General features: G+C 46.9%; 1 protein-coding gene across 1 annotated transcript in view; it reads right to left on the reverse strand.

The window, feature by feature from the left end:
* Vit (vitrin) overlaps positions 1–20,227 on the reverse strand; it is a 118,868-nt gene that overhangs the window by 37,834 nt on the left and 60,807 nt on the right. The window contains 3 exon segments of the mRNA NM_001431887.1: positions 5,010–5,195; positions 13,019–13,096; positions 17,408–17,541. Coding sequence (NP_001418816.1) covers positions 5,010–5,195; positions 13,019–13,096; positions 17,408–17,541 — 398 coding nt within the window.

Below are 20,227 nucleotides of genomic sequence, written 5' to 3' on the forward strand. Positions count from 1 at the left end.
CTGAGACAAAAGATAAGGAGAAGAGTCTAATGTCTTTTAGGGCTATCTGTGGTGGATTTTTCCCCCCTCCTTTTGACTTTGCAGAGCAGTTTTATGATTTGTACAAGTCATAAAAATAACCTAGGCTCCCTGTAAAGCCGTTATCTCCACATACTACACACGGCAAGGAGCCATCCCTAGTTGTCTACCCAGCAGCTGCTGGCCTCTGATTTTGGTATGTAGCAATATAACACATGATCTCACATACAAACACACAAGTGCAGGACCAGGCTGGAAGCCCATGTTGCACCTCACTTCTTTGGCGAGCAACCTACCACAGGCCAGTCTCGTGCCAGCCAGTGCCCATGAATACCAGCTTTTTGGTTATTTGTTTTTATTAATTTTAAGGGTAAGCATTGGCAGTTGGCAGTTTAGTTTGTAGCATCTTATATATACGTATGTATCCTTATTGCTCTGACTCCATTTTTCTTGAAAATGCCGTAGCTGCATTTTTCTTTATGGAGGAATAGCATTTTGCCGAATACAATAGCTCACATTTCTTCTACACTCCAGGGGAGCGGATGCATGGAAACTTTACCTGTCTGTCTAATGATGGGCAAGTAAACTTCATTTCCCATGAACACATCTCATGCCCGTTCTCACCCTCGGGTAATACTTACCTTACGCTTCTTTCTTGGAAGTGTGAATTCTGCCATTTCTCCACACTCATGCCCAGGCTGTGTGTTTCAGTTTGCAGTATGAATTCTGTCTGTCTGTCTACCTCTCTGTCTCTCTTATCTCTGTCTGTGTGTGTGTGTGAGAGAGAGAGAAATAGAGACTTCTCTCTCTCTCTCTCTCTCTCTCTCTCTCTGGAAGACATTTTTCTGTTTAAACGGCATGTATTTGGTTCTTGATACAGTAGCATATATTTTTAAGAATATATTTATTGGCCATTTATAGTTCTGGTGTAGCCTTGTCATGGCCTTTTTCCATTTTTTTCTTTTTTTTAAATTTTTTTCTTTCTTTAGGAATGCTTGTCTTGTAAAAGATTGGGTTTTAAGAAAAACTTTCTCCAGACACCTTAAGGGAGAAAGACTTTCACAGGTGGCAGTGAGGAGGGAGAGTGCAAGAAGGAGTTCACTGATAGACAGTGGCGGTCTCCCTCCCCTGTCCTCCTCCTCTTCCTTGCTCAGGCAGGGCTGGAGGGCAAATGATTGGCCCTGCCATTTCTCCGCCTTGTCAGTAGGCGGCGCTCTTTACCCCCTATGGTCTATTTGCATCGTGCATACATTTTTAACGCTAATCAGCAGTGAACACCAAAGTGCTTCTTAGAGTGAACCTGACTGGGAAACCAATGCTACAAGTGACCACTCCGCTTTATACGCTTTATACGTCTGCGAGATCCCAGCGGACTCGACAGCTGGGGCTGCAGACTGTCTCTCTTCGCAGTCATCTTTTCTAACTACTGCAGTGGATCTGGCTCTCTGGGTGGCTCTCTCTAGGGCTGGGTGCTCCTGGGGGCTCTGGAACCACCCTCGGACTCTCCCATGAAGACAGCCTTATTCCTATCTTGTGAGACATATCTGTTCGTTTGGCTCTTGGCTTAGTACTCCTACCCTCTGCTTGTACATGCATATGGTCAGTGAAAGGACCATAATGTCCGGCCTCCTCTTCCTGGGAGTCCTCCCACACCTGAGCGTTCTTTCACATGCTGAGAGAGCTCCTTTCTCTTCAAAGTGCTTACTCTTTTTGTTGTTAACTGGCCTCTAAGGCAAGGGTTCTCAACCAGTGGGTCGCAACCCCTAGATATCATACATTCGATATCCTGCATATCAAATATTTATATTCTGATTCACGGCAGTAACACAGTTGTAGTTATGAAGTGGGGACAAAAAATAATTTCCTGACTGGGGAGGTCATCACAACATGAGGAACTGTATCAATGTTTTGCAGGTTTAGGAAGGTTGAGAAGCACTTGGAGTCTAAGGTGTGGTGTTCTGTCTGAGCGGAAGCTTTTGACCTCAGTGTAGGACAAAGATGACTGTCAGGCCTCAAACACACACAGTCCCTGTCCCAGATACACACGTGTCGGGTGTCCTAAGCTGAAGGGACTAGTAATGAATTTTAGTGTGTTGAGGTGGGGCATTCACTGATATAGTCCAAGATCCTAGAATGTTTTCTGTTGCATAATGGACATTCAAAATATTTCTTAAATGAATTACGCTTTGCTTGAGCATCCGAGTTACATTTCCTTCTAGAATCTTTCTGTTTCAGTCACACATATAAAGGGAAACATACAGTAACCACTGGCTTATCAGTTGATACTATAAAGGAGTGTTTCCTTACCCCTGGGCAAACTATTTCAGCATTTTAGAATTTAAAAGGTAGTCATTTACCGACTAAACGTTAGTTCCTGTAGTTGGGTTAAAATATCTCAGCAAGTGCCCACAGCTATCCTTCAAGAGAGACATCTGTGATGTTGGAAGTGGAACCCGGGGTTCCACTGAGTTATATCACAGGACCCCACATTAAGTATATATTATCTTTCATAGAAGGACAGAGGACCACTTAAACTCTCATTACTGATCGAGATTACAGACCGTCTTCCTGGACCTCTACTGAACAATGGCACACAGTAGGGGGGGTAGGTTGCAACCATTTGACGATGGAATAGGATGTGGGACCCACAAAGCTCACCTTAAAAACTGCAGACTCAAAGTACAAAGCAAAATTCCCGTGCTTAACGTGAGCTTTTCTTTTAAGAGAGTCGGTCATAAAAGTAGGTAGATGCTTAGCTAGGACAGTGGGTCTCAACTTTCCTAATGCCGTGACCCTTGAAGACAGTTCCTCAGGGACCCCCAGCCGAAACTTTACTCTCATTGCTGCCTTAGAACTGTACTTCTGCTACTGTTATGAATTGAAATGCAAATATCTCTATTTTCTGACGACCTTAGGCGACCCCAGGAAAGGGTCATTGGGTTGTAGCCCGGTGTTAAGGACGGCTGATACAAGACCAAGGGGGTGGTGGTTCAGGCTCACGAGCGTAGGAATGGGGCTTCTTTGGGAGTGACGAAACTGTCCTAGAATTTGTAACGGGGGCCATGCAACTCTATGGGTACCACCCTCTGCATGTGAACTTTAAGCCAGCCGAGACTGTATGGGATGTGAACAGTGTCTTCTTTTCTTGGCTGCGGATTGCCTTCGAGTGGACAATGCGATGTTTGAGAAGTCCTCTGTCCCTGCCTACTCCGGCCTCCTGTCTTAACAGCTGCGGTGCCTGCTGCACAGAGTCCTGCCCACCCCCGCGGGTCCCCCCCCCCCCCCCCCCGCTGTCCAAGGGCTTGCCCAGCAGTGTGTGGGTCGCAGAGAAGCGGGTGCTGTGTGGGCATGAACAGAGAACACTGGCGGCGGGCTGGGAGGCTGCTGTCCAAAGCCCCTGTCCCAAAGCCAGGAGTAACAAGCCTCTGCCAGGTTGGGAGTCACTACTTTGGGTTTTTTGAGGGTTTTTTTCTTTTTTTTTTTCAGCAAAATTGGCATCAAGACTTCCAAGCTGCAAGCAAAGCCAAGCAAACAAGCCACGAACTCACCGTGCTGTTACATAAGATGCCCCCTGGGAGAGACAACTACCGGTTCAGATACTTGAATGTATCTGAAGGAACCGAGGTCTCAAGAGCCAAGTACTTGGGATGTAATAAAGAAAAAGCCCTGGTTCCAGGGAGGCCTGTGAGCCCTGGCGACACAGCACCCTAGAAGAGTTCCCTTTCCTGCCAGGTATCAATGACGCGTGTCAATATTAGTGTAATAGTAAAAACAAGAGGGACTGGGGGGGCTTGTCTGATGTGTTTCAAAACTTTACAAAATTATTCTTATGATTCTCTGATTCGGGACCTTCAGGTCCCAACTTCCAGGAGGCATCTATGAGGCAGAGTGTTTATGGTGGAATCATCGACAAGAATATGGTCAAGTGTGTGCTATCCCTGCTCACCTGGTGTGCATCCTGACAGTTACTATTAATTACTAAGTTAAATTAAATTAAATCAGGGAAGCCCAGCAGCTTCCAATCTGGCCACTTTGTCCTCTACGGCGGCTCCTACTGTCCCGACGAGTTCGCTGATGGCATAGGAGGGCTCTAGGCATTGGAATTTGGATTCCTGCTCTGCTTGCTCACCCACCCCACGTGACCTCGGGCACTTCCCCTTACCACCTTTGTCCTCCCTTTAGTCACTGTAACAATGCATTTGTTTAAGTTAGGAGTCATACAGGTCTGCTCCGGGGAGCTGTTACGACCCTGACCCAGTAAGCTAATGTGTGGAAGTTACTCAGAAAAATGCCCTGTGCTTTGAAAGTGCGACTTCTGTAGAAAATAAAAGGCTGAGTGGACAGACAGATGTGGAGGCTCTGCTGGGGAAGGGGAGGGTCAGGCTTCATGGCAGCGATGACTGAAAACTGGATCGGGCTGACAAAAGTCCTGGGGACCTCCTCCCAGAAGGAGAACGTGTCACCAGACAGGAACTATTCAGGGAAACCTTCTGAGATAATGTCGACCCGTTGCACAACTTCCCGTCCCCTCCTCCCTCCCCGACCAGAAAACTATTTGAACTGACCCAGGTGCTCTTTATCTCTGGGTGGTGAAGACAGAGGCCCGTGGATGTGACAAGCAGATACAGCCTATCTGGCCTCCTAAAGGGAGTCTTTTGGGTTTATTCTCGACATCTAAAGACTCCTGGGTGTGGGCCGTTTATTATTTCAGGAAACAAAATCCGGAGCACAACAATGGTCAGAGCGAAGCCTACTGTCTTTTTCAAGTGAGCTTTCGGCATGCTATCTGACCTTCCCAAGTATGGCGATGGTAATCGTGTTTTGAACCTGGAAGACGGACCCTGCTGCCTCTCACCCTGGTGAAGGTCTCACACATTCCCGAGTCACTACCCAAAAGGCTAAGAGCTGGCACTGCATACTCAGGTCCCCCAACCGCTGTTCCTCTAAGGATATACCATTCCTCTCTTGTGCTACACGGCCAATCTACTCACCCATCTCCTGACTCCTGTGGCCCACAGGTTGGGGTCGGGAGCTGCTTGTGACAGATGCTGCAAATGGCTTTGAGGTGGCTCTGTGGGTAGCCTCAGCTACTGGGGTAGCTAGAGCCTGTGACAGGGTGACAGGCTGTGCGGTTGTCCCTGGAAGAGATGGCTTCTCATAGGCTTTTGTGGTCTCACCTGTAAGAAAACAGAATTGCATTGGTGCTCACAAAACAGCCTGGTGGGACTTGGAGGACCAGAAGTCAAATAAACATTCACTGAACACCACTGGCTTTTAACAGAAACTTGTGCTGGTTGCAATGGAGACTCGAGTCTATATAAACAGCCCGTACAATTTCAGAGCAGTAAGCCTATCAACAAAAGATTAAACCACACGTTTAGGTTACAGTTCAAAACCATAGCAACACAGGAAAGGAGGAACCGGATTAGTTGCCAGATTACTTTGCCAGGCCCCGCGAGCAATGGTTTGTTTCCCCTTCTAACAACTAGTTCTCTCTCTCCCCGTTCTATAACCTTGCTATCTCAGTCGTAATTGGCTTCTAGAAGCATGGTACTTCCAGCACCCCCCCACCCCCCATGGCTCAGTCTTAGAGCGCATGTTGATTTGGGTTGGTTCGTGAGCAGTCAGCTGACTTCCGGCCTCAGATGTCTTGCCAATACCTGCGATGATGGAATAACCCGCTGGCAAGGGCCGTCTAGGCTCTTCTAAATTACGAAGCTTTAGCCCGTGTCTGGCCCTTCCTTTTATAGCCTTGTGTGTGCGTATACTGACTCTGGGACAGTTCACTTCCCATCACTCTCTCACACCATCTCCCTGTCCCGGAACCCTTTTCCCCAAAGGGTCGCCTCCTACTTTGACGTCCTATATTTCAGTCACTGAGGATGGTTTCAGCTGCTTGCATGAGTATGGGTGGGAGGCTATTTTAAGGTTTATTTTAATTCTTTTTTTTTTTTTTTTGGTTCCTTTTTTCGGAGCTGGGGACCGAACCCAGGGCCTTGCGCTTCCTAGGCAAGCGCTCTACCAATGAGCTAAATCCCCAACCCCTTATTTTAATTCTTAATTATGTACTCGAGCGGGGCTTATGTATTTGAGTGTAGTGTCAGCATAGGCCTCAAGAGGGAGTCAGTCCTTTCCCTCAGAGTTGAAGTTATGGGTGGTTCTGAGTTGCCCTACACGGGTACCGAGAATCGAACCCTGGTCCTCGGCAAGAACGGCAAGCTCTTTTAACCTCTGAGCCATCTGTGAGTTCGAGTTGGGGGTCATTTCCCAGAGTGTGGGGAGCTGAGCCAAGGCTCTAGTTACAAAGCGAGTCTCAGTTTGCTAGTGCTCCGGTTGCTCAGAAAGTCTCCCTGAGGTTTAGGGCAAGAGAGGTTACCCGATGAATGCTGGAGACTATATTGGAGACCTTGGACCAGGGCCATAGAGAGCCATAATGGTCGCCCTCATGCTCATACCCCTCAGCTCTGGGTTTACTGCCAGTGGCTATTGGGCACCAAGTGGAGTATGCCACCTTCTATAACTGGGAATCTGGTGTCCTGGTGTTGCTGTAATACACTGCCCTAAGCTTGGAGACTTAAAGCTACAGGGTTCTGTTTTATGGTTTCCGTTTATGGGTCTGGGATTCCAAAGTAAGGACTACTGGGCCAAGCTAGGTGCATCAGCAGCACCGAACTTCCTCAAGGAAGCCTGAGGGTAGAATGTGTTTCTGTATCAGCCTAGTTCATCTGGATCGGTTTGTGGCTGCTTTTAAGGTTAGCATCCTCAATCCTATTGTAATGCGATCTCCTCTTCGCAGGGTGTGAAGGAATTTCTCTCTCCTTTTATGGAGATGTATGCAATTGTATTAGAGCCTACCCAGATAATTCAGGAAAATATCCAATGTCAAGACCCTTAATCATAGTAGCAATGTGCTCCTCTCTGTATAAGGGCACACTCAGGTCCTCTCCTGGTGGTAGGGATTTCAGTATCTTTTGAAGGGGCTGTAGCATCCTGGCTCTAGTCAGTAATCATTGTGTTTGGGGCTGATGTGTTTTACACTTGTGGAGAAGCAGGCCAGGGGGATAATGCCTGAGGTCAAAAGATGCCTCTTTCTCCACCCTATTTGCTCCTTGATGTCATGTGACACTGTACACGGTACAGCATCCTAGAAGAGAGTCAGAGCTATACCCCTGCAGACAAAATGGGGTGTTCAGACCCACTGCCCGGTACTGGCACCTGCTCCCTTCCACACCCTGACACTGTCACTCCCTAGAGGTGAAATCACAGTGCAAATTTGGGAGAGAAGGCCAGATCAAACAAACAAACAAACAAACAAACAAACAAACAAACCCAGGATCGAGGTTCGGTTCAGACATTCCAACTGCTCTTGTGGCTAGGAAGCAACTTCTCATTTTTATTTACCCTGTTGCTTGCCAACAGTTGGCCATCTTTAAGTCAGTCAGAAGACTGGGCCAGATGATCACTAAAGAGCATGGAGGGCCTCTGGGCTTCATTTGGCCTTCACCATCCTGGAACAGAGCCAAGCCTGCCTGATGGGTGACATTTCTTTTACTTTAAATGATAGCCATTTAGAATAAGTCCCAGAGAAGTCTTTAATTTCTCAGGAGGGATCCTCTGCCTCATGCTGATTTGAGAAGACCTTAGCACCTCTTAAGGGAGATGTGGGCCTGCCTTTTGGAGGCTTCATCTAGGGAGGGGGTACCAAGTAGAACTGCTCGTAGATGTCAACGGACAGGATCGTTTGGAGAGGCAGTTACAAACTATCAGACAAGTACAGTTTTACTTTCAAGTCATTAATTCATCCACCATGCAACAAAGTAAGGCTTTTACTAGAACATCTTCCTATCATAAACATATTATACTTCGAAAATCGCAATTATCTTTTCCTTACTCCGTTGGCCAGATCCTACTAGGCTTCTGACTACCCCAGTCATCTCTGTTTGTGAATATTCGTTTTCAAGAGAGACGGAGATTAACTATCACGAGGGTAGGCGATAATCCCTGGACACATCTGCCTTCAAATGCTCGATTGATTTACTCAAAAGTCACGTCTCTGTCTATGGTTTTGTTCACTCTCTGTCACTAATTAGAACCGCCTTTGTTACGGAGGAAGACGATGCTACCATCTCGATCATAATTCTCCCAGTTCCTTACTGAATATCTCACTCTTGGTTCATTATGAGCAATCTGACACAATACCCCGCCTAGTGGCTTCCGCAGGCGGTGTCAGATATATGGAAGTTTTTTCTCCTTTCCAAAGCTTTCACAGAAAGCTCCCAGTGCATTTCTCATTTGGACGTGGCCTAAAGCAGCTTCTCCAGGACCTGCCTCTCCTTAGCAGCAGATGGAGCCCCAGGCTTCCCTAACCCTGACAGTTCCATGGAGTTGAGCTCAGGGGGTTACTAATGCAACCACCAGGAATTGCTCCCTGAGAAGCTGTCTCAGATGGGCCGTGATTTTTGATATAAGAACCACAGCTCCAGCCAGATTGAGCTCCTAGCCCTACCCTTCCCAGCCTTGCTTCTAAAGCTAACGGAACCTGGATTTTATGAATGGGGACAGCCATGTCTACTTGGCAGGGCTGCTTCCATAATTTGGGTGAAGTGTGTAAGTCCTTGAACCTGTGCATTGCACATGTAGAACTAACAGACGGTAGGAGTTGACATTTGAAGTCATGCCGTGTATGTCTCCCCTCTGCAGTGAACAGCAGTGTGCCTTGTAGTTGTGACCAGGACAGAGCCAAGATGCCCATAGGTCTGAGTGTTGGTTCTTCTCACCACTGACTCATTCTAAGCCTTAGGACTGTACACTAGGGCAGGAGGTCTAAGATCTCCTGCTCATCTACTGTATTCTTCCACTTTGGAGAGGATTTTTATGTAAACATTCCTGGTGAAGATTTCCTTCCTGGACGTGGACACAAATATTCCTATGTTAAGCTAAGGGACAGGCTTTTCAAGAGGCCAAGAAGCATCCCCACTTGCAAGGATGAGCAGAAGTAGAGACAAGGTTTGAACTCGAGGCCAGCTGACTCCAAACCCACACTCTTTGTCCACCAAAAGGGAAGAAAGTAAAAGGTGGACCTTGGTCACTTGAGGATTCCAAATGCATCTCAAGGTCTGTGGCGATCTCACCAAGGCTTACTGTCAGTGGTGGTGACAGCGTGTGTGTGTGTGTGTGTGTGTGTGTGTGTGCTTGTGTGTATGTATGGGTGTGTGCCTGTGTGTGTTTGTGTGTGTGCCTGCCTGTGTGTGTGTGTGTGTGTGTTTGTGTGTGTGCCTGCCTGTGTGTGTGTGTGCCTGTGTGTGTGTGTGCTTGTGTGTGTGTGCGTGCTTGTGTGAATGTGTGTATGTATGTGTGTGTGTGTGCCTGCCTGTGTGCATGTGTATGTGTGTGTGTGTCTGTGTGTGTGTGTGCTTGTGTGTATGTATGTGTGTGTGCCTGTGTGTGTGTGTGCCTGCCTGTGTGTGTGTGCTTGTGTGTGTGTGCCTGTGTATGTGTGTGCTTGTGTGTATGTATGTGTGTGTGCCTGTGTATGTGTGCGCTTGTGTGTATGTATGTGTGTGTATGTGTGTGTGTGCCTGTGTGTGTGCTTGTGTGTGTGTGCTTGTGTGTGTGTGTGCTTGTGTGTATGTATGTGTGTGTGCCTGTGTGTGCCTCTGTGTGTGTGTGTGTGCCTGCCTGTGTGCATGTGTATGTGTGTGTATGTGCCTGTGTGTGTTTGTGTGTGTGTTGTGGTGCATACAGGCAGTAAGGCAGGAGTTGCCTGGGAAGTGAAACTTAATGGTGAAACCAGCCTCACCTCCTTTAGGGCAAGGCTTAGCAAACAGCCAAGGGGAGGCAGGTGGGTGCTTTCCTGGCACTTTCTGTGTAGCAGATTTCCTCAGTCTTCTTTGACACCAGAAATGTGCCTCCTCAGTTTTTTCAAGCATTTATGCAAATCAACACTTACCCATTTGTATTTCTTTGATCAGAGAAAATAGAGGCAGTGGCCAAGTAGCAGCTGCCCAGTTAATGGTTGCTAACTGCCTGGGAGAGACAGCCTTTACATTTCAGGTAATATCAGTCCCCAGCGTGAGCCCTGCTAGGCAAACCAGACACCTTCCAGGGTTCAAGTGAGATAATTTGCCACCGAAGACCTTGGCTATGCTTTTGGGGGTCATCGTAACCTGATTTACCTGTTAACTTATTCTCTGCGAGCCTAGTAAGCGTTTTATGCTGCATGCTGAGACCTGAGCCACAGGTGGCCTTGAATCCACCTCTTTTCTGTTTTGCCCACTAAAGGATTTTTTTTTTTTTTAAACTTAGCAATGAGGCTACTCTTTCACAGTTCTCACTGGGACATTTTATTTAAATTAGTAAGAACTCGCCCCGTGTGGGCACGTCCTTTTGAATGCATGCCTTTGATATTGGCACACACATCATTTAGCTTGGGCCTGGCACACAGAAGGTACTCGGTAACTGTGAGAGAATGGATGGGCGAAGAAGAAATGTGCTCTTTGAGATGCGGACAATCGTGAAATAAGGAACAGACAATAAGATCTGGTGATAGGGCCCAGGAGGTGGAGGCGGTATGATAATGGGGAGAGGTGACAACAATGATGGTTGTGTTTTACCACTGTGGCTTTTGCATACTTTATAGACTTAAATGGAAGGAGGAGGCACTCACTGTGCTATGTCAAAGATGCTACCTAGGCATATAGATAAGGGTTTGCTGTGTGGAGACAATTCGGCTTGGCCAAGGCTGGTGTGGATAAGGGGAGCTTTGGACAGGCCTCTAATACCTGGGCCTTGAAACCACATGGGTTCCAAAAGCCAAGGCAGCATCTCTTACCTGTACGGACTCCCTGCTCTCTCTTTACAACTGTTACCTGCTTTAGGATGCTGCAACCCACCAGTCTCTAAGGAACCAGTTACGATCAGTCACACCCTTGGGCAAATCGCTAAAGGCTTCTTTGGTGAGCTCCTTTATCTGAAACACAGAAGATACTGCCTTTCTCTGCCTCAGGCTCTGGCAGTTCAGGAATTCAGAGCTGTGCTCACCAGACATTGTGTGTGGCCCTACCCCTTTTTTGGTTTGGAGTGAGGGCTGAAGCCAGAAGGACCTGAACAACGCTTGCTATACCAGGGACTTTGTCCCTGAGTTTCCCATAGGTTGATCTGTGCAGTCAGCAGACCCAAGTCTCCCCAAGCAGTGAACAGAAGAAAAGGAGCAAGAAAAATAAATAGGAGGGGCCAAGAGCCATACTGTGTGTGGGTGTTTAGGTGAGAGTGTGCTTCCTTCCTTTCTGCGGTCTCTCCAAGCCTAAAGAACAGGTAAAGATGGCCGACCCATTTCCTGACAGTCTTCATGAGGTAGAGCAGTCACAGGCACACCCTGGACCCCTTGGAGAGGATTTTGCAGAGGCACTAGGAGAATATTCTGGAAGTCTAGAAGCACTCTCTCCTCAGAGTAAAAAGGGAGAGAGTCTTGACATGTATCTGAAGTCAGGGGCTTACCTGGCTATGACAACTCTCTCTACACTTGAGATCTCTGTGGTCATCAGTGCCATTAGCACATCCTGGTCCAAAGACTCTGAACAGCTCCAGGCAGAGGGAGAAAGAGGATAACCTCACCTCAGAGCAACTCAGGCCTCAGGGCAGTCCAGAGAGAAAGAAGCCCAGGGTTCTGAGTGCAGGGACTGCTGGTTCCTGGGATGGTTTGCCAGGAATGCCAGAAAGGGGTGGGGACCGGAGGAGAGCCGACTCGACTCGATAAAGCAGAAACCAGTTATCTACACAGTTCACCTATTCAGAAATCACCATAGGAGCAGAGGTGGCAAACTTGGACGAAGCAGACTATCTGGAAGCTTCGTCACTCCTTCCTTGTGTCCTCACTGAAAGAAGACGGGGCTTACCCCAGATCTGGTTCTTAAGCTACCATCCCACTGTGAGGAATGGGGACAGAACCTGTGCTTGCGACTCAATAAATATATCAGGATCACATCTGTGATTGAAATGTCACTGGAGGTATAGGTGAGGCGGTGGCAAGCTGGAAGACAGGCGACCTCCGGTGTGCTCGGGAAGGCTCGTCAGTTGTAGTTTAGCGACTGACTGGTGTTTGGAGCCTCACTGTCTGCGTTTGACTCTCGACCTTTGCTACCCCCTTGCTGTTTGTCACCAGAAATTTACACAACTTTCTCTAAACTGTGTTGTCTGCAAAACTGTGCCTTAGGGCTAAGAACGGGGTATATTGGTAGTAATTTGCGCTGGCTAGAATTGGGATTAAAAAACAACCTGGGAAAGATCCTGTCACAGTGCCTTGCACACAGGAAATAGTCAAGAAACGCCAGCTCTTGAAATTCCAGAGCCAGGTCCAGCCTACAACCACAAGCAGGACGTGAACCAAGTCCACTCTCTGCCATGTTTCTGGAACACCGAGTTCTATGAGACAAACTGTGCGAGAAATCAAAGCACCTCTCAAAAGAGCACCATGGAGGGCACTGTTCTGGATTTAGTACAGAAACTCAGGAAGAGCAATTTCTTAGTCTCTGCCTTCCCGAGGAGGCTGGCTTGGCTAAGGCCCAGAGACGTGCATTTTGCATCGCTTGCTGTTAGTGGATAAGGCCCATCATCCTCTCTCCTTCCTGCCCTCTGCTTTACCGCTAAGGAGAGGCAGCCTTTTCCCTTTGAGTTGCCAGGAAATGTTTCTAGGCATAAGGTCTGATCACGGTCTAAAGTAACAAAGCAATAAAATTCAAGGCCGCAGTCACTCCGAATGGAAATGACACAGATGCGGACCAATATCGAATTGTGAGAACGACAACAACAGAAACCACATTCCAGTCCCAAGCCACGGCTGTCTGGTCACATTGATTTGGGTGCCAGGTTCCTGGCATTGATTAAAGCGTCATGGAGGTCAGCGGAGCTTGGCTGGGTAAGATGTTAATTTCCATATCATTGTCTAGTGCGCGACGCCGTGCTTATGTGCTCGGCTCAGATGAAATAACACGCGAACACTTGCCTGCGTTAGCCGCTGCAGTTTTGGGTGATGAATATGTAAGAGTTGATGGATAGGTTACTCCCTTTTGGGGCTTACTCTCTGCAAAAGAAAAAAAAAAAGAAGAACGAAATTTATTTCTGGGGCGGGTTTTCAAATCTCTCGGTGACGGCAAGTGGATTATCTCTAATTTATCTCTCTTGAGTTCCATAGCATCTGTCGCCCTTGCACGGAGTTGTCGATTGCAATAAGAAAGTCAAGTGGCATTTTGTTTTCCTGCAAAGCATGTGCTTTTATTAATAATAGAACGGAAGCAATAAAGTCCCCATGACTCAGAGTTTCTTATTTTGCTCCCGAAGAGGTGACATGTAAGCTAAGTGGTTTTCACCCACATGGCTTTGGATGTTCAATTGCAACAGTAGATGGATGGGGAACATTCCACTTAAGCTCCTTTTAGGTCTTGGACTGGCTGTCTGTGGCTGGATAGCTACCTCTCACTACCTTGACCCTGTGGGACCCATTTGAAATCCAAGGCATTGATAGCAGTTTTGTATAGGTCCTCCTTGAACGTAACCATTGGTGGTCAAGACGCTAGATGCAAGGCAAGAAGAAAGAGCAGTCTTGTCTAACAAGGACACAGTAGAAGACCAGAGGTGGATCGTTGATGATCTGGCAGAGTAGTAAATAGTCATCAGTCCTGGGATGACTAAAATGGCTCCGGAAGGCTATTTCCTGTGAAACCATCTAATTTCCAAGAGATGCCAACACTGGACCTTGTTCTACAATTAAATCGAAAGTGCCAGCAGAATGCAGATGGTCTCCTCCCCGAGCCACGACAAGTTCATTTGTCTGTGCATAGTTGTGAAGATCTCAGGGCCATGAGCAGTGTCTCATGTAGTTATGATACAAGGAAATGTCTTTAAAGGCTTCCTCTGTGTATGTACACGTGCGTGTGTGGAGGCCAGGCAAAGGTTTTGGATCTCATCACGCTAAAGCCGTAGGCATTAATGAGCCCCCTTACTAGCGTGCTTGGAACCCAGTCTTTTGCAAGAGTGTCAAGTGCTCGTAACCACCGGATGCTTCTCTCCAGCCCCAAAGGGACTTCGCCCCTTGCTGTGATCCCCGTGCTCTAGTTGTGGGCAGTATCACTTGCTATCATTTATATAAAAGCATTAATCTCTCAACACTAGGAAATACTGGAGGAGAATGGTAGGGGTGGTGTCGTGAGGAGAATGGAGTGAGGGGGACGGAGGACAGCCCGGGAATGTGACAGTTATCCTACTGCACAAAGATTGGGAGGTCTCAGGGAGCACCTGAGCCTAAGAAAAACTGGGTTTCTATTTCTATTTTCCTTTTTCTTTCTTTTTTTTTTTTCCTCTTTTTGATGGTTCTAGGAAGCAAGCCATGGCTTTGTGCGTGCTAGGTGAGGGCTATACTGCTGAACTACACCCCAGGCCTCATTTTTACTTTTAATTAGCTGCTATAACCTTCAAGACTCTATTTTTTTATTGAGAAAATATAAATAATGATGTGGCCTCCAGAAAGTTACAGAAATGAAAAATGAAATGAAAACGTATTTGGAGCCGCTTATCCCCACAAAGACACATACACTTATTCAGACATCACCTGTGAGTTCCACTCAAAGGCAAAGACGGGGCAAACGCCCTGGCTTACGGATGCGTCTTACACCACTGCATTAAAATCATCTGGGGGGCGGAATGGGTCATTGCCAAGTCTTCAGCCATGTTGGGGCCTGCTCTGAGCAGACCTGGGTTGAGGCTGTGTGGACCTCACAAGGGCCTCCTGGCTGTGGGCCACACGGAGTTCACAGAGAGGGAGGCAGAGGTATCCCTCCACTGTTTTCCTATTCTTACGACTAAAGTTAGGTAGTTCTTTGTGTTTCTGTTCAGAAGCCAAATGAGCACCAGCTCAGCTGTCTGAAATGTGGATCAAAGAACAGCAGCGAGGTATGAGGGGACCTGCTGTGACCTCTCACAAACCTACACTGTCCCAGGATGGTGCAGACCAGAGCCACACACCTCACCTCTCCCTGACAGCTGCCAGATCCCCAAAGTAGATTAATTAAAGAAGCATAGTGACCTATAAAAATTAGAAATAAAACCCTAGTAAAAGGTCGCGCCAGCACCCGAGCCTTCTGAGGAGGGTTCTGACCCAATCTAGTTATGTTCATTGGCTGCGAACTTCGGAATCACTCAGCATCCTTGGCTATAACTGTATGCAGACAGTGCCCTCCCTCCATCCATTTGAAAGAGGTCTCCTCCTTACTGTGCAAGCACAAGTGCTTATTATCTTTGGCCACAGTCCTCTTCTGTTAAATGTCACAAGGTAGAATGAGGGGGCGGAGGAAGTTGAGATTTATAGAGAATCAACCTATTAAGCTGATTTTTATTGCAAAAACGAAGGGCAAATAACATCGAAACCCCCAACACTCAATGTCTCTCATTTCTGGGAATAAAGGCGTTCTTCAAAGCCCTGCTGCAATGCCTGGAGAGCAGGCTGAGTTGTAAGTTTGAAAACTTTCTCTTAGGCACAACTCTTATGTGGAGGTTGTCTTTCTCTCTGCTCAACCAGGCACTGCCATTGTCCTTTGGTCTCTTGGTTACAAGGCTTTGTTACAACTTACCCTGTGGTTGGTTCCTTCCCTGATCTGACAAAGAAACCAAGCTCATTTGTGTGATGCCACGGGCTCAGAGCTCGTCCAATTGGAGAAGAACCTTGAAAGGTCTGTTTTCACTTTTGTCAATTTCGATGGACGGAGGAAATAACGGGGGTTTGGAGCATGAGGTGCCTAATGGAGGTCAGAAGACCTTTCTCCTTACATGGGGTGGGGGTCGGGGATTCCTCCTTAGAATAATCCAATCGCATTCAATCTTTCTGGGAGGTCAGAGAAAATAGGAGACTGGGGTCCTGGGCGACAGAAGGGTAAGGTGAGTGTAGGACATTATCTCGTGCTCCATTTCAAATGTGGCACAAGGAACAGTTTGCTCTGGTCATTCTCAGGAGACATGACATAAAAAAAATAATGATTTGTCGGCTCTGGTAGATAATAACATAGTATATTTAAAAGAAAGAACCCTGAATGAGCCCATAGTCTGCATTAAAAACAACATCGTGTGGGGGTGTTGGGGGAGAGACGCTAGCCACTAATGTGAAAGGAATGACATAATTAGGAAAATTATAATTTTGCAGTTCCAGCTTGCCTCGGCTTCTGTAGCATCCAAATTTGTGATTCAACTAATCTGCAATTAAAATACTTGGAAACAATTTGTAGCTGCATGGAGCTTGCCTGTGACTCTTTTCTTGTCATTATTGCCTGAGCAGTAGGGTGGAATAGCTACTCACAGCGTCCACGGTGTTAGCTGCGTGAACCTAGAGACGACACAGTACTCGGGGAGGATGTGCAGAGGTCACGCAGACACTGTACAAACTGCAGATCCGACACCCCGAGGGGATCCTGGAGAACTACAGCCTTACGTGTGAAGCTAGGATGGGCAATGGGTGTTAGAACTGCTGAGGTAATGTATCAGGGTAATAAGTTACACAAGAATCACTCTGCTTGCTAATTAAATATACATATCTTGGCCCTGGGGATATATATTATACTAGCCAAGAAATCAAATTTGCTATCAGCATCAATTAAAGAAACTGGCAGTATAGCCCTTTGACAAGGCCAGTGTACCATGACGCCAGGGAGATTGGGCCATGTAACCTATCCTTTTCAAAATATTCGAGTTGAGGGGCTGGAGCAATGCCTTAGAGGTTAGGAGCATTTGCTGATCTTGCAGAGGACCTGAGGTGCGTTCCTAGTATCCACATGATGACTCACAGCTGTCCACGACTCTAGTTCTAGTGGTTCTGAAAGCCTCCTCTGGCCTCCCTAGGCGCTAGACACACACACACACGGTGCACATGCACTATATGCGAGCAAAATATTCATATACATAAAATAAGTAGTAAGCAATTAATTGAACAAAAATTCAAAGTAATCTGAAATAGAACTGAGGCTCAATGCCCCTCCAAACCTCTGTTTCCATCTGTCCATCTCCTAGACAGCTCGAGGGTCTAGTGTGGGGTACATTTGGCTCTCCTGAAGGATTAGTGTTTAAAAAAAAAAGTAATTCACTTTACTCCAAGTTTGCTTGGACTTGCAGGCAGCTGAGGTGCAGTTAACACGAATGACTGATGCGTTTAGCGTTTCCAGGTTTAACTTGGTAATAGTTTTCAAGTAATTATAACCAGTTTCGTAATTCTAATTTTTAGAATAGTGCTTGATATATTTCTGAAACGAGTAGGCCATAAGCCAAAAGTAACAGCAGCAATCGAAAGATCACATTTCATCATGGTGTCACCTCGGATGCCGGTATCCAGCGGTGACCTCAGGGTGTGACAAACCTGAGACGACGAAGGACTCTCTCCACCTGGGTAAGGATAAAGACTGAACTCCGTTCGAGTAGCTTCCTTTGTAAAAGGACTGCCCAGCAACTTTCCGAACAAGTATCTTCCCTCCTGAATCATCCAGCACACCGCTATGAAAGGAAAACAAACAAACAAACAATGACAACAAAAAACCCACAAAAAACTTAGACTGACGGAAATACAGAACTACGGCTGGACAAGAGCACACCAACCAGTCTCGGTCTTTACTCAGACCCTGGAAAGCAGCGAGGCTAAGGGAACGTTTGCTCCGATTCACAATCAATCCCGCACACGGTATTTCTGCTGAGCATGGTGGCACACATCTTTAATCCCAGCACTCGAGAGGCAGAGACAGTTGGATCTCTGTGAGTTCAAGGTCAACCTGGTCGACAGAGTGAGTTCTAGGACAGCCAGGGCTACACAGAGAAACTCTGTCTCAACAAACAAACAAACCCAAAGATGGGCTATACTTTTATTTTCCTCCTTTAGTTGTCGTTGTTGTAGTCCAGGCTAGCCTCAAAGCTCGCTATGTAAACCAAGCTGGTCTTGAACTCCCAATCCTCTTGTTTCTCTCTCCATGCTTGGCTTACTAATGACTTTGTTTTCTCTTGTCGCTTTTGTATTTGTAGGTCTCGCCAGGTTGCTCCGGTTGGCTTTGGACTCCTGAACTCAAGCCACCTCTGTCTCAGCCTCTGGGGTGACTAGGACTATGGCAAGCACCACTAGATCAAGTTTCCCACTAGTCGTTTAAAATGAAAACTTTGTATCAGAGAATTTCTTATTTGGCTTTGGGATATCACAGGATGAATTCAGTCACATTAGGAGCAGGATAAGATTGTTAAAAAGTACATGGTTCTTTGATTTAGGACCAGAGAAGGAAAATATGCAGCTAAATTAAACTCATTTGAAAAACATACTCAGGGCTGGGGACATAGCTCAGTGTGAGGAGGTCTGCTTAGGATGTTTGAGGCCCTGGGCTCCATTCTTAGCACTGCAATAAGAAAAAAAAGGAAAGGAGAAAGGAGGAGGAGAAGGAAGAAGGAGGAGGAAGAGGAGGGGGAGAAAGAGGAAGAGGAGGAAGAGGAGGAGAAAGAAGAGAAAAAGGAGGAAGAGGAGGAAGAAAAGGAGGAGAGGAGGAGACAGGAAGAGAAAGAGGAAGAAGAGAAAAAGGAGGAGGAGGAAGAGGAGGAGGAAGAAGAGAAAAAGGAGGAAGAGGAGGAAGAAAAGGAGGAGAGGAGGAGACAGGAAGAGAAAGAGGAAGAAGAGAAAAAGGAGGAGGAGGAAGAGGAGGAGGAAGAAGAGGAAGAAGATGAGGAAGAGAAAAAGGAAGAGGAGGAGAATGATGAGGAAGAGGAGGAAAAAGAGAGAGTGGAAAAGGATCCCCTGATTATTGAAAATGATTCCTTAATTTCTAGGTTTTTTTTTTTTTTAAACCAGGTTTTACATCCTAGTGTCTAGGGACGGCCCACCCCAGGCCCTAAGTACCACCTTTGTTCACAGTGTCATTACCTTGCTCCAGAGTCCCCCATGGCTCCTCTGGGTATCTCTATTTTGTGGCATAGGAATAAAGAGTACAAGGACTTGGGCCCCTCCCTGCAGGGGTGAGGCTGCCATTTCCTTGCCCTCCCAACTCCACACTGACTCAACAACTTTCAACACTCAGATTCCCAAAGGCCTTGGACAAAGTGATGATAGCATTTGATGGATAAAAACACTTAATGGCTTTCAAACCACCGCACTCAAGTCTCAGTGTGCCCTCCCAGCAAACCCCAGCGTCACCGGGTGGGGTGGAGGGAATGTTGTTTTTCCTGGCTTCAAGAGTGAATCACCCAAGGTTTTGTAACTAATGCTTTGAATGTAAGCAGCTCTCACTGATCTCAAACCATGGGTTCGGCCCTGTTGGTTGTGGTACTTAGGGCTCACAAGCACAAATACCTCCCTGTCCACTTTCTTGTCCCTGTCTGTAGACTTCCCTGTTCCACCATGGGGTCTGGCTAGGCTGTCTGCTGACCAACCTCGCCGTTCCATTTGAGTGGCTTACATTGTGCTGTTCTCTTCTCTGGGCCCCTCTATCACCACACAGAAAGCCTGACGCCATCTTGCTTCTGAAGCACTCTTAGACTTTTGGTTTACTGTCTTGTACTACCTCGAAAGATTTCTGGAATTAATTTGGTTTCTTAAATAAATAACAGAAAATTATTTTTGAAAACAGATTTAAAAAGTTATTTTAATGTGTGTAGGTATTTTGCCTGGATGCACATATGTGCACATGTATGCCTGGTGCCCACAGAGGCCAGAAGAGGGCATCTGATCCCCTGGAACTGGAGTTACAAATGTTTGTGAGCCCCTCTGTGGGTGCTGGAAACCAAACATGGTCTTTTGGAAGAGCAACCAGGGTTCTTAGCCAGTGAGCCATCTCTACAACTCCTAGAAAAATCCCTATGGGAAGGACACCATTTTGTTTTTCTGTGTAAGGATACTTATCAGTGGGTTGGGGCAGAGAGTTCTTACAGCAGCTTTGGGAGTCAGTTGTCAACCTTGCAGCATTCCACGACCCCATTGACTTGACACTGGGGACTTGAGGTCAGTCATCTTAAGAGTGTCTATATGTGGAAACACACTAATGAGACCTGTCTCCTCTCTGTTGCCTTTGTGGAGAATTTATCACTAGACTGTGCATAGACATGTGCATGGCCTTGAATTTTACCTCCTTCCTGACCCTGGTGCCCGGGGTCTGGAGATAAACTTAGGTCCAGTAAACCACTGAACCAGCTGTTGAACGTCAGCTGCTCAGAG

The sequence above is a fragment of the Rattus norvegicus genome, chromosome 6, assembly GCF_021556685.1.
Source record: "Rattus norvegicus strain SHRSP/BbbUtx chromosome 6, alternate assembly SHRSP_T2T, whole genome shotgun sequence".
Classification (NCBI taxonomy): Eukaryota; Metazoa; Chordata; class Mammalia; order Rodentia; family Muridae; genus Rattus; species Rattus norvegicus.